General features: G+C 36.8%; 1 protein-coding gene across 2 annotated transcripts in view; it reads right to left on the minus strand.

Annotated features, from left to right (window-relative positions):
- The window catches only part of camk2a (calcium/calmodulin-dependent protein kinase II alpha), a 33,220-nt gene extending 21,656 nt beyond the window's left edge, over positions 1–11,564 (minus strand). For both annotated transcript variants that reach the window (XM_029448987.1, XM_029448988.1), the window contains exons 1-12: positions 11,334–11,564; positions 8,122–8,216; positions 6,673–6,732; positions 5,351–5,405; positions 4,384–4,449; positions 4,228–4,300; positions 3,982–4,084; positions 3,275–3,358; positions 2,871–2,965; positions 2,206–2,328; positions 1,904–1,987; positions 1,346–1,388 (exon numbers count right to left, since the gene is read on the minus strand). In XM_029448987.1, the coding sequence (XP_029304847.1) occupies positions 1,346–1,388; positions 1,904–1,987; positions 2,206–2,328; positions 2,871–2,965; positions 3,275–3,358; positions 3,982–4,084; positions 4,228–4,300; positions 4,384–4,449; positions 5,351–5,405; positions 6,673–6,732; positions 8,122–8,216; positions 11,334–11,395 (943 nt within the window). In that variant the 5' untranslated portion in view covers positions 11,396–11,564. The remainder of the gene's footprint in view (positions 1–1,345; positions 1,389–1,903; positions 1,988–2,205; positions 2,329–2,870; positions 2,966–3,274; positions 3,359–3,981; positions 4,085–4,227; positions 4,301–4,383; positions 4,450–5,350; positions 5,406–6,672; positions 6,733–8,121; positions 8,217–11,333) is intronic.
- Between the last annotated feature and the right edge of the window lie 691 nt (positions 11,565–12,255).

Consider the following 12,255-nt stretch of genomic DNA (forward strand, 5'->3'; position numbering starts at 1 on the left):
CTCTCTGTCTGTCTCTCTCACTGTCTGTCTCTCTGTCTGTCTGTCTGTCTCTCTCACTGTCTGTCTGTCTCTCTCACTGTCTGTCTGTCTGTCTGTCTCACTGTCTGTCTCACTGTCTGTCTCTCTCTCTCTCTCTCTCTCACTGTCTGTCTCTTTCACTGTCTGTCTCTTTCACTGTCTGTCTCTCTCACTGTCTGTCTCTCTCACTGTCTGTCTCTCTCACTGTCTGTCTCTCTCTCTCACTCTGTCTCTCTCTCTCACTGTCTGTCTGTCTCTCTCACTGTCTGTCTCTCTCACTGTCTGTCTCTCTCTCTCACTGTCTGTCTGTCTCTCTCACTGTCTGTCTCTCCCTCTCACTGTCTGTCTGTCTCTCTCACTGACTGTCTGTCTGTCTGTCTGTCTGTCTCTCTCACTGTCTGTCTCTCACTGTCTGTCTGTCTCTCTGTCTGTCTCTCTCACTGTCTGTCTCTCTGTCTGTCTGTCTGTCTCTCTCACTGTCTGTCTGTCTCTCTCACTGTCTGTCTGTCTGTCTGTCTCACTGTCTGTCTCACTGTCTGTCTCTCTCTCTCTCTCTCTCACTGTCTGTCTCTTTCACTGTCTGTCTCTTTCACTGTCTGTCTCTCTCACTGTCTGTCTCTCTCACTGTCTGTCTCTCTCACTGTCTGTCTCTCTCTCTCACTCTGTCTCTCTCTCTCACTGTCTGTCTGTCTCTCTCACTGTCTGTCTCTCTCACTGTCTGTCTCTCTCTCTCACTGTCTGTCTGTCTCTCTCACTGTCTGTCTCTCCCTCTCACTGTCTGTCTGTCTCTCTCACTGTCTGTCTGTCTGTCTGTCTGTCTGTCTGTCTGTCTCACTGTCTGTCTCACTGTCTGTCTGTCTGTCTATCTCTGTCTGTCTCGCTCACTGTCTGTCTCTCTCACTGTCTCTCTCACTGTCTGTCTGTCTCTCTCACTGTCTGTCTCTCTCACTGTCTGTCTGTCTCACTGTCTGTCTCACTGTCTGTCTGTCTGTCCGTCTCACTGTCTGTCTGTCCGTCTCTCTCCCGGTGGTTTCCATGCTATCTTTAGATTTGTGGCATCCTGAGTGTGTTTGAAACTTTATGACAGCTGCACACACACACACACACACACACACACACACACACACACACACACACACACACACACACACACACACTCAGTGTTAACCTGTCAATTGTGTGTAAGCCAGCAGCTGATTTGTTATCTGTGAGTTTAACCCTCTGCTACTGAGACACAGAGAGGTCAAAAGTCAACCCCCCCCCCAGACAGACAGACAGACAGACAGACAGACAGACAGACAGACAGACAGACAGACAGATGGCTTACCGGAGAAATTTCTGGTGGCCAACATGGTGGTGAGGATGGCTCCCTGAAGGGAGGGAGGGAGAATTTAATCACCACATTCATAAAAGTAAATGTAATAACTTTAACAATAAGAGACAAATATCTTAAATTGTTTCATTAAAAACTTTAAGTTGAAAATCCCAAACTCTGTTTGTATTAAAAAAGCGAGTGGACCCAGATTCCCCTCAAACAAAACCGCCTGTTTGTTATCCTGCTCCAACATGATGTCAGCACAGCAGATAGTCTTCACACCTTCTGCAGACTGAACACTCACCTGTTTCCACTGAACCTCGAGGAACTAAAGAAATAAGAATTCTGTTCTTTGCTTGTTGCACTTTCGTTTGGCTTATTTGAAATTATTGTTCTGCACTTAAATGATTTCACCTGTTTGAAGTTAAAGTTCCTGCTCTTCATGTTCAGTTTTATCTCCAGGATTGTTTGCACTTATTGTCGCTTTGGACAAAAGCGTCAACTAATGAACTGTAATGTGACGTAAAAAAACAAAGTAGTCTTTAGTTCAAACGTTAAAACTTTACTCACCTTCAGTTTCCTCCTGGCGTTAAACTTCTTCAGACACTCGACCGTCTCCTGTCTGTGCATACAGGACGCCACGGTGGAGCGGTGCTGTACGGACAACATCATATATTATAAATATACATATATATATGTTATACACATATATTATATATACACATATATATATATATATATATATATATATATATATATATATATATATATATATATATATTATTTACATAAATTATATATAATATATAAAATATATATCTATTTACACATATATTATATATATTCTCTGTATTTATAAGAGCGAGCCTCACAGAGATCCAGGGGTGTTTGAGCGCCTCGGCGGCGGTGATCCTCTTTGACGGGTTGATGGTCAACATCTTGTTAATGAGGTCTTTGGCTTCAGGCGTCACCGTGTCCCACTCAGGGGACGGGAACTACAGAGGGGTGGGACAATGTTATTAAAGCCCCCCCACAATACACACTGACCAATGACTGAGCCGTATTACACTAAAGGTCCGGTGAGCTACAGGTGACCTACAGGTGAGGTGAGCTACAGGTGAGGTAAGCTACAGGTGACCTACAGGTGAGGTGAGCTACAGGTGACCTAAAGGTGAGCTACAGGTGACCTACAGGTGACCTACAGGTGAGGTGAGCTACAGGTGAGCTGAGCTACAGGTGACCTACAGGTGAACTATAGGTGACCTACAGGTGAGGTGATCTACAGGTGAGCTACAGGTGAGGTGAGCTACAGGTGACCTACAGGTGACCTACAGGTGAGGTGAGCTACAGGTGAGCTACAGGTGAGGTGATCTACAGGTGAGCTACAGGTGAGGTGAGCTACAGGTGAGCTACAGGTGAGGTGAGCTACAGGTGACCTACAGGTGAGGTGAGCTACAGGTGACCTACAGGTGAGCTGAGCTACAGGTGAGCTACAGGTGAGATGAGCTACAAGTGAGGTGAGCTACAGGTGACCTACATCATAAGCTCCGGCTTTGATCTGCTGGTAGAGACGATGTTGATCTTCATCCCAGAACGGAGGATAACCGACCAATAAGATGTAGAGAATCACACCTGAGGGAGAGAAACAGACAAATCTGTGAGAGGAGAGGACACAAGGAGACAAGGGAAGGAGACAAGGAAAGGAAATAAGGAGATAAAGAGAAGAAACAAGGAGACAAGGAGAAAAGGAAAGGAAACAAGGAGACAGTAGAGCAGAGTAGATTCTGCTAATTAGTTTACATGAGAGATGCGAACATGCTAACTCTGGGATATAAGTATATAATAAAATTACAGAATAACACTTAAGTTATTCTTTAAGGACCTAACAGGACACAAAGAGACAAGGACAGGAAACAAGGAGTCAGTAGAGTAAAATCTGACCACAGGCCCAGAGGTCGACTGCTTTGCCGTAAGGATCCTTCCTCAAAACCTCCGGGGAAAGATAACCTGGGGTCCCCGCAAAGCCTGTAAACACACACACATAAATGTTTTAAACTAAACACTTATAATACATTGAAATTAAGTAAAAAAAATAAATAAAAAAAATAAATATATATATATATATAAAGAAATAAATCAAATAAATGATATAAAAATTGTTTTATTAATTCATTATATATATTTTTAAAGTTTAATAAATGGCAACTAAGTGAAATAAAATAAACGGTACAATAGAACAAAGCAAATTAAGGATAAAGTATAATCAAGTCAAAAACAATAAAATAAATGTGAAATATAAAAAATAATATAAATTACAGAAAAATATTAAATGTAAAATGAAATATTAAGTAAAATGTAAAAACGAAAACGAAAAGAAAAGTAAGATTAAAAAAGATAGAATAAAGTTAAAGTACAATACAGTAAAGTTCAGATAAAATATAATGAAGTCAAGTACAATAAAATGAAACAAAAATAATGTAGTGTTAAAAAGTAAGTATGTAAAATGTGAATGCAAAATATAAAGTAAATAGAATATAGAATACAGTAAAATGTAATATTAAAAAGTTAAATACATTTAAAAAAGATAAATTAAAGAGCAATAATAATACTACAGTAATACTATAGTATTAGTATCTGTGAGGTCTCACCGAACCACGCCTGCTGGTCTCCCTCCACCTCGATGGCGAGACCGAAGTCGGCGAGTTTCACTGCGGCTCCTTTAGACTTCGAGGCCAGCAGCAGGTTCTCTGGCTACAGACACAGAGGAGATGCTAACATGCTAATTCTGCTCATTGGTTTACTTGGCAGACGCTAGCATGCTAAAGTAGTTAAGTTATTCTTCAAGAACCTAGAACATAGTAACACATTATCACACATTGCAGACAGACAGGTACCTTCAGGTCTCGGTGGACGACGCCCATCTGGTGACAGTGTAGCACTGCCTCCAAAATCTGCTGGATACAGTGACTGTTCACAGAGAGACAGAGGTCAGAGGTCATGTGTTCAACTCCCATCAGGCCGTGTCACTTTAACTGAAGAGTATTCCCTACCTGGCGTCAGCTTCACTGTAATATTCTCTGGCTACAATATCTTCAAATAACTCTCCACCTGTTACCCTGAGAGAAAACATCACAGAAACATAACTTTGTTACAATTAATATATGTTACGTGAAGTGACAACTTAAATAAGCACAGTGTAATTTAACAACATTACGCAACAAGACATACGTAACATAACGTAATATAACGTAACATAACGTAATATAACATAACGTAACATAACGTAATGTAACATAACGTAATGTAACATAACGTAACATAATGTAACATAACGTAACATAACGTAACATAACGTAACATAACGTAATGTAACATAACGTAACATAATATAACATAACGTAATGTAACATAACGTAATGTAACATAACGTAACATAATGTAACATAACGTAATATAACGTAACATAACGTAATATAACATAACGTAACATAACGTAATGTAACATAACGTAATGTAACATAACGTAACATAATATAACATAACGTAATGTAACATAACGTAACATAATGTAACATAACGTAATATAACGTAACATAACGTAATATAACATAACGTAATATAACATAACGTAACATAACGTAATGTAACATAACGTAACATAATGTAACATAACGTAATATAACGTAACATAACATAACGTAACATAATGTGACATAACGTAACATAACGTAATGTAACATAACGTAACATAATGTAACATAACGTAATACGTAATGTAACATAACGTAACATAATGTGACATAACGTAATATAACGTAATATAACATAACGTAACATAGCGTAACATAACGTAACGTAACATAATGTAACATAACGTAATATAACGTAATGTAACATAACGTAACATAATGTGACATAACGTAATATAACGTAATATAACATAACGTAACATAGCGTAACATAACGTAATGTAACATAATGTAACGTAACAACATAATACTATAAAAAAGCACTCACAGGTCGAAGATGAGGTAATGATGCAGCTCCTCTGAAATGCTGTCATGTAGCCGAACTAAAAGAAAGAAAAAGTAAACAAAGACAATTAAGACAAAATTAAAGCACATTACTAGAACATAAAGGCAGAAAACGATGTTCAGACTACATGATGTCACTACTAGTATTTTACAGTTACTGTAACAGTTACTGCAGTATTTCTACAGTTACTGCAGTATAATGTGAATACTTGATGATTGTAGACGTCTGACTCTTTGTCTGTTTCTGCTCTGAGTGTGGAAACTCTGCTTTTATTGTATAATAGGATATGTAACTGCCACCCACACACACGCACACACACACACACACCTGTGTGAAAGCACTCAGAAAGAAATAATCAGGTTTCTCGCTCAACACTCCTACACAGTACAGCAGTGGAATTTGATTTGTGTGTATGTGTGTGTGTGTGTGTGTGTGTGTGTGTGTGGGAGGAGAGAGGGTTTTGATGCCTTCACCTAAGGACACTGTTGCCTAGCAACACACACACACACACACACACACACACACACACACACACACGCACACACACACACAGTTACGTAATTCAGTGGAGCCCACATAGATTCTGATTGGATGCTGGGCTCATATGCAGCCTCCTGATTGGCCGGTTGGCTCCATGTGACATCATATTTGAACACCTGACTGATTCAATAAAGACAAGTTTGTTTTTCTGACTGAAGGTTTTTTTGTAAAGTTGAAGAACAAACATTGTTTTATTTTTAAAGAAACTGTCAGTGAACAACAGAAGGGTGTCAGGCTTTTATTGTGAAGTACACACAGGAAGTGTTCACTCCTAGTTCCACAGCCTCTCACATCAGATGTGTTTCAGAGAATATCGAGGGGACCACTGATTTAATAAAGTAGAAAGTGTTCAAATTTAATATTGTAAAATGTAGTTTCTGGTGCGAAACTTGAATAAATCGAGTTGTTTGAAGATGTTTTTGCAGAAATATAAAACAAATATTTGATGAATTCTGAGCTGACGAGCTCTAAGCAGCTTATTATACACCTTTAAACTAAACTAAACGCCAAAACAGATATTTAAATACAAATATAATCATTTGAATTGTGTCTTTGATGCAAATAACTACTATAGATGACAATTACAAAGTAAAACATTCATCTTTAGTCATTTTGACGGTTTCCACTGACTTCTGGAAGGTTGGACTTTTAGTAGTCTGGAGCTACATTTCCATTTGTGGACAAGTATCTGAAAAAGCTTAATGAGCAGTTAATGTGAAGAACATCAGAGGAAGTAGAAACACAGACCTGCAGTTCGTACTCACCGATGTTCGGGTGCTTCAGTAAACGACAGATTCGAGCTTCTCGGTCCAACTTCTGATGATCTGAACACAAACAGGTACAGATGCTGGATGTTTATTTATTAAACATTAAGACACAACTTTAGACTGAACAATAGAATTATGAGCTGTTTAACTTCCTAACACAAACCAGAATGAAGGAGTGATGTTAGAGTACATGAGAGTATATATATATATATGTGTATATATATACAGTATATATATATATACAGTATATATATATATATATATATATATATATATATATATACAGTATATATATATATATATATATATATATATATATATACAGTATATGTATATATATATGTGTATATATATATATATAATATATATATATATAACAGTATTATATCTTGTATATATATGTTGTATATATTATATATATATATATATATATGGTATATATATAATATATATATATATATAACACATATATTATATATAGATATATATATATATATAGATATAGATGTATATATGTGTATATATATGTGTATCTATATATGTGTATATAATATACTGTATATAATATACTATATATAATATATATAGTATATTATATATAGTATATTAGTATATAGTTGTCATATATATACATATATAACACATATATACATATATAGTATATGATGAGAAGAGGAAGGAGAGAGAGGGGAGAGAGACAAGGGAGGAGAGAGAAGAAAGAGCGAGGAGAGAAGAGAGAGAGCGGAGAGAGGGAGAGAGAGGGAGAGGGAGGGAGAGAGAGGGAGAGAGAGGAGAAAGAAAGAGGAGGAAGAGAGACAGAGAGAGAGAGAGAGAGAGAGAGAGAGAGTAGGAGAGAGAGGCGGAGAGAGATAGAGATAGAGAGAGAGAGAGTAGAGTATATTGAAGGAGGGGGGAGATATTTGGGAGAGATAGAGAGGGGGAGAGGAGAGTAGATGAGAGAGAATATAATATATATATATATATATATGTATAGAGAGATATGGATATATAGATGTATATAGTATATATTATATAGTATGTGTATATATCATAATCACAAAATATATATATATATATCTATAATATATATTGATTATCCAGTATATATATCTAATATTATATAGATATATTATTCATATCCAGTTCTGTCTATTTATTTTAATATATATATATATACAGTATATATATATATATATATACACAGTATTATATTACAGTATATATACAGTATATACATAATATAAAGTATAGATTACATTACAATATATATAATATATATATATATTATAATACATATATAATATATATATATATATATATATATATATATATATATATATACAGTATATATATACACAGTATATATATATATATACATATACATATGTATATATACATATGTATATATACATATATACAATCTGCAGTCCCCCTTCAGCTCCTCACCTCTGGCAGAAAGTTTCTTGGTGTTGATGATCTTGGCGGCGTACTCCTGGCCCGACAGCACCTTCACACAGCGCCGCACCACGGAAAACGCTCCCCTGGAAACACAAACGGAGGAACCAATCAGTTTGATTTAAATTGATGAAAAGGGAACATTTCTCATTTTAACGAGATCTTTAATATTACTATGCCAATGCTTTTACTGCAACTACTACTGCTACTCCTACTAGTACTGCAAATATTACTACTACTACTACTACTACTACTACTACTACTACTACTACTACTAGCCTACTGCTTTTACTTTGGAAAATACTACTCGTACTGTTAGCACCCCTGCTAACACTGCTAATGTTAACACTACTGCTAACGCTACTAATGTTACCGCTCCTGCTACTGCTACTAATGTTACCGCTACTGCTAACATTACTAATCTTACCGCTACTGCTACACAACTAATGTTACCGCTACTGCTAACACCACTAATGTTACCGCTACTGCTAACACTGTTAACGTTAACACTACTGCTAACACTATTAATGTTAGCACTCCTGCTACTGCTAACACTACTAATGTTAGCACTATTGCTAACACTATTAATATTAGCACTACTGCTAACACTATTAATGTTAGCACTCCTGCTTTAGACTATTAAAGTTAACACTACTGCTAACACTATTAAAGTTAACACTACTGCTAACACTATTAATGTTAGCACTCCTGCTTTAGACTATTAAAGTTAACACTACTGCTAACACTATTAATGTTAGCGCTCCTGCAATCACTATTAATGTTAGCACTACTGCTAACACTATTAATGTTAGCACTACTGCTAACACTATTAATGTTAGCACTACTGCTAACACTATTAATGTTAATACTATTACTGTTGTGACTACTTTTGCTCTTGCTAAAACTTAGTGCCTTGAGATTGTTTTTAGCTTTGAAAGGCGCTTTATAAATACAATTTATTATTATTATTATTAAAGCTATTGTTAATCTTACAGCTCCTGCTACAAATATAAATAATATTACTATATGCTCTTCACACCGCACATAGTCGTGGGCAGTTGACACTGGGATAACTTAGCCCCTCTTCACACACATATTATTAACCCAGGCTTAACCTCACTTCTACTAGCCCAATAACATGACGCAAATTCACTTCAGTCCCGTTTCATACTGGAAACTTTTATCCCTGTGTTGAGTCGATTTTTAGGGAAGAACCCTGCACAAATCTACTAACACTGTGCCAGAGCAGGGCCAGCAAGCCCGAGGCTAAAGGCGGAGTTAGCCCACTTTGGATTGTGCCAGTGTGAAAGCTTTCTTAGCCGTGGGCTGACAGCTCACTTAGCCTGGGGCTTAGTGCACTGTGAAACAACCTCTACTGTTCCATACTAGTACTGATACTATTACTACCACTGCTACTGCTAAAGCCCCTTTCCGACTGGATAAGAAACCCCCTAACATCCGGCTTTGCAAACGTTACAATGGGCATTAATTCCCAGGACAAATGTCTCTGCAGTAGTCACCGTATTTATCAGTGATGGTCACATGACACCCGGGTGGACGCGCTCATATTCAGCATTTTTCTGGTGCAATACTATGTGACGTGTGTAGATATGAATATATAATAAATAAAATCAACAGAGATTTGGACAGTTACTATAATTTATTTACGTACAAAACATGCATTATTATGCTCTACTCAAAGAGTGATCATACCTGCTGATCATTATTAAACACACTTAGCAGCAGCTCTGGTCTGAGAGTTTGAAAGAGAGACTGAATAAGAAACAGATATTAAAAAGGAGAAACCATGTCGGACGCGAAAAGGAAAACAGAAGATGTACTCGTCTACTGGCAACGAGAAAAGAGTCCACTGTTTTCAAGCATCTAAAAAACCTACATATACAGGCTAACCTTGGTGATAAAGGGTATAATACTACTGTTACTGCAAATATTTACCACTGCTTTTACTGTAAAGACTATTGTTCCTTCAAACTAATATTACGGCAAATATTACTACTGCTATTTCCTCTACTACTACTACTACTTATACTGCTAAAACTACTACTACTAATTAATACCACAGCCATCAGGCAGGGAGCCTCTCTAATCAAAGATCCCAATCCAAGTGCATTATGGGAAATGTAGGATATATATATATATATATATAGATGTATATTGTATCTAATAATTTCCTTGTGAAAGGGAAGCTGAGTTTTTACAGAAAGCTTTTTGTGTTTCTTCTGAAAGATGTATTCTGCTCTTCTGCCACCCACCATCACATTATGTAAGAGACCTGGCATTATGTGTGTGTGTGTGTGTGTGTGTGTGTGTGTGTGTGCGCGCGCGTGTGTGTGTGTGTGTGTGTGTGTGGGCGCTGTGTGGGATGGGGTCAGAAAGGTGACACACTCATCTATCATGCATCCGTTTATCATCATTGATCAGAAACTGATAATTATAAAAATCACTGGAACTGAAGTGATTGAAATGAATATTTCTATAATAACTCAATATTCAAAGGTTTTTACAGAAATAAACTTGAAAAATAAAAAAATTAACAGAATAGTCATTTTATGAAAATATATATAGTATAAACCATAAGGCATAAGTGGTCATTTACTACTCACATTAATAATATTAATGTGTAATTATAATATTTATTTATAATAATAAATATTATAATTACACATTAATATTATTAATGAAAATCTAAATAAATAGATGTATATATGTAAATAATATTAAAATATATATATAAAACAATATATCCTAATATTAACATCAATATATGTTAATTACAATTATATTAAAACAAGTAATTTTTAATATAAATAATAGTTATGGTAAAAAGATTGAATATTATACAATATATATATATATATATATATATATATAAGAAAGTATATATACTAAAAAAAGTATTTATATATATTTAAAATTGTATAAATATTTTCATAGTATATGAAAAAATGTTTTGAAAAAATTGCAGTTTTTAATAATATCAAATATTTTAAAGATCTAAATTGATATATATATATATATATATATATATATATATATATATTATAAGTATATATTCTAAAAATATTTATACATTTATTGAAAATGACAGATTTAAAATATAAAAGAAATACATACATTAACTATTATAATAAATAGAAATAGAAAAATAATATTAGCAGCCCTGCACTGATGGGGATACTCACTTGCCCAGCTCCTCGTACAGCTGAAACTCTTCGGTGAATCGAGTGCAGATGACCGTTGCCATGGCGACCCGGGGGGGCGAGGGGTCAGGGGTATCCCTGTCCGTCTTCCTCTGAGGATGATGATGATGAAGGCCAGAAGTTAGACCTGTCTGTCTGTCAGGGGGAGAGAAGACAGAGAGAGGAGGTGGAGGAGAAGAAGAAGAAGAAGAAGAAGAAGAAGAAGAAGAAGAAGAAGAAGGAGGAGAAGAAGAAGAAAAAGGAGGAGAAGAAGGACAAAGACAAGAAGAATTAGAAGAAGAAGGAGAAGCAGAAGAAGAAGAAGAGTTGTGTTACTGGACGGAGGAGCAGAAGAAGATGGAGGGGTGAGGCAGAGCAGAGCTGCGTCTCTCTGTGTCTCCGTCCTGATGCTCTGTGGGAGAGAGACGCTGCACCTGCACGCCCACTCTCCCCCTCAGCCAATCACAGGCCAGAACGCACGCACGCACACGCACACACACACACAGGGTCGCCATGGTAACTGCATCCTCTCGCTCTGTGCTGGAAAGTAAGACGGCAAACATGCCAGCTGTGAGATTATACTAAAATACTACAAATACTACTGCAGTACTGCAAGTATTACTACTGCAATACTGCAAACACGGCAGCTGTGAGAGTAGCTGCACAAATCTGTTTCAAGACACTGAAACTGGCCAACCGTGCTGTGAATGGATCTTCCTACATCCAGGGCACGGGTATTACCATACTAAGGGCCGGTCCACACGCTAAGGGCCGGTTCACTCGCTAAGGGTCGGTTCACATGCTAAGGGCCGGTTCACACGCTAAGGACCGGTTCACACGCTAAGGGCCGGTTGACACGCTAAGGGTCGGTTCACACGCTAAGGGCAGGTTCACTCGCTAAGGGACGGTTCACACGCTAAGGGAC

This window comes from Cottoperca gobio, chromosome 14 (assembly GCF_900634415.1).
Source record: "Cottoperca gobio chromosome 14, fCotGob3.1, whole genome shotgun sequence".
NCBI lineage: Eukaryota > Metazoa > Chordata > Actinopteri > Perciformes > Bovichtidae > Cottoperca > Cottoperca gobio.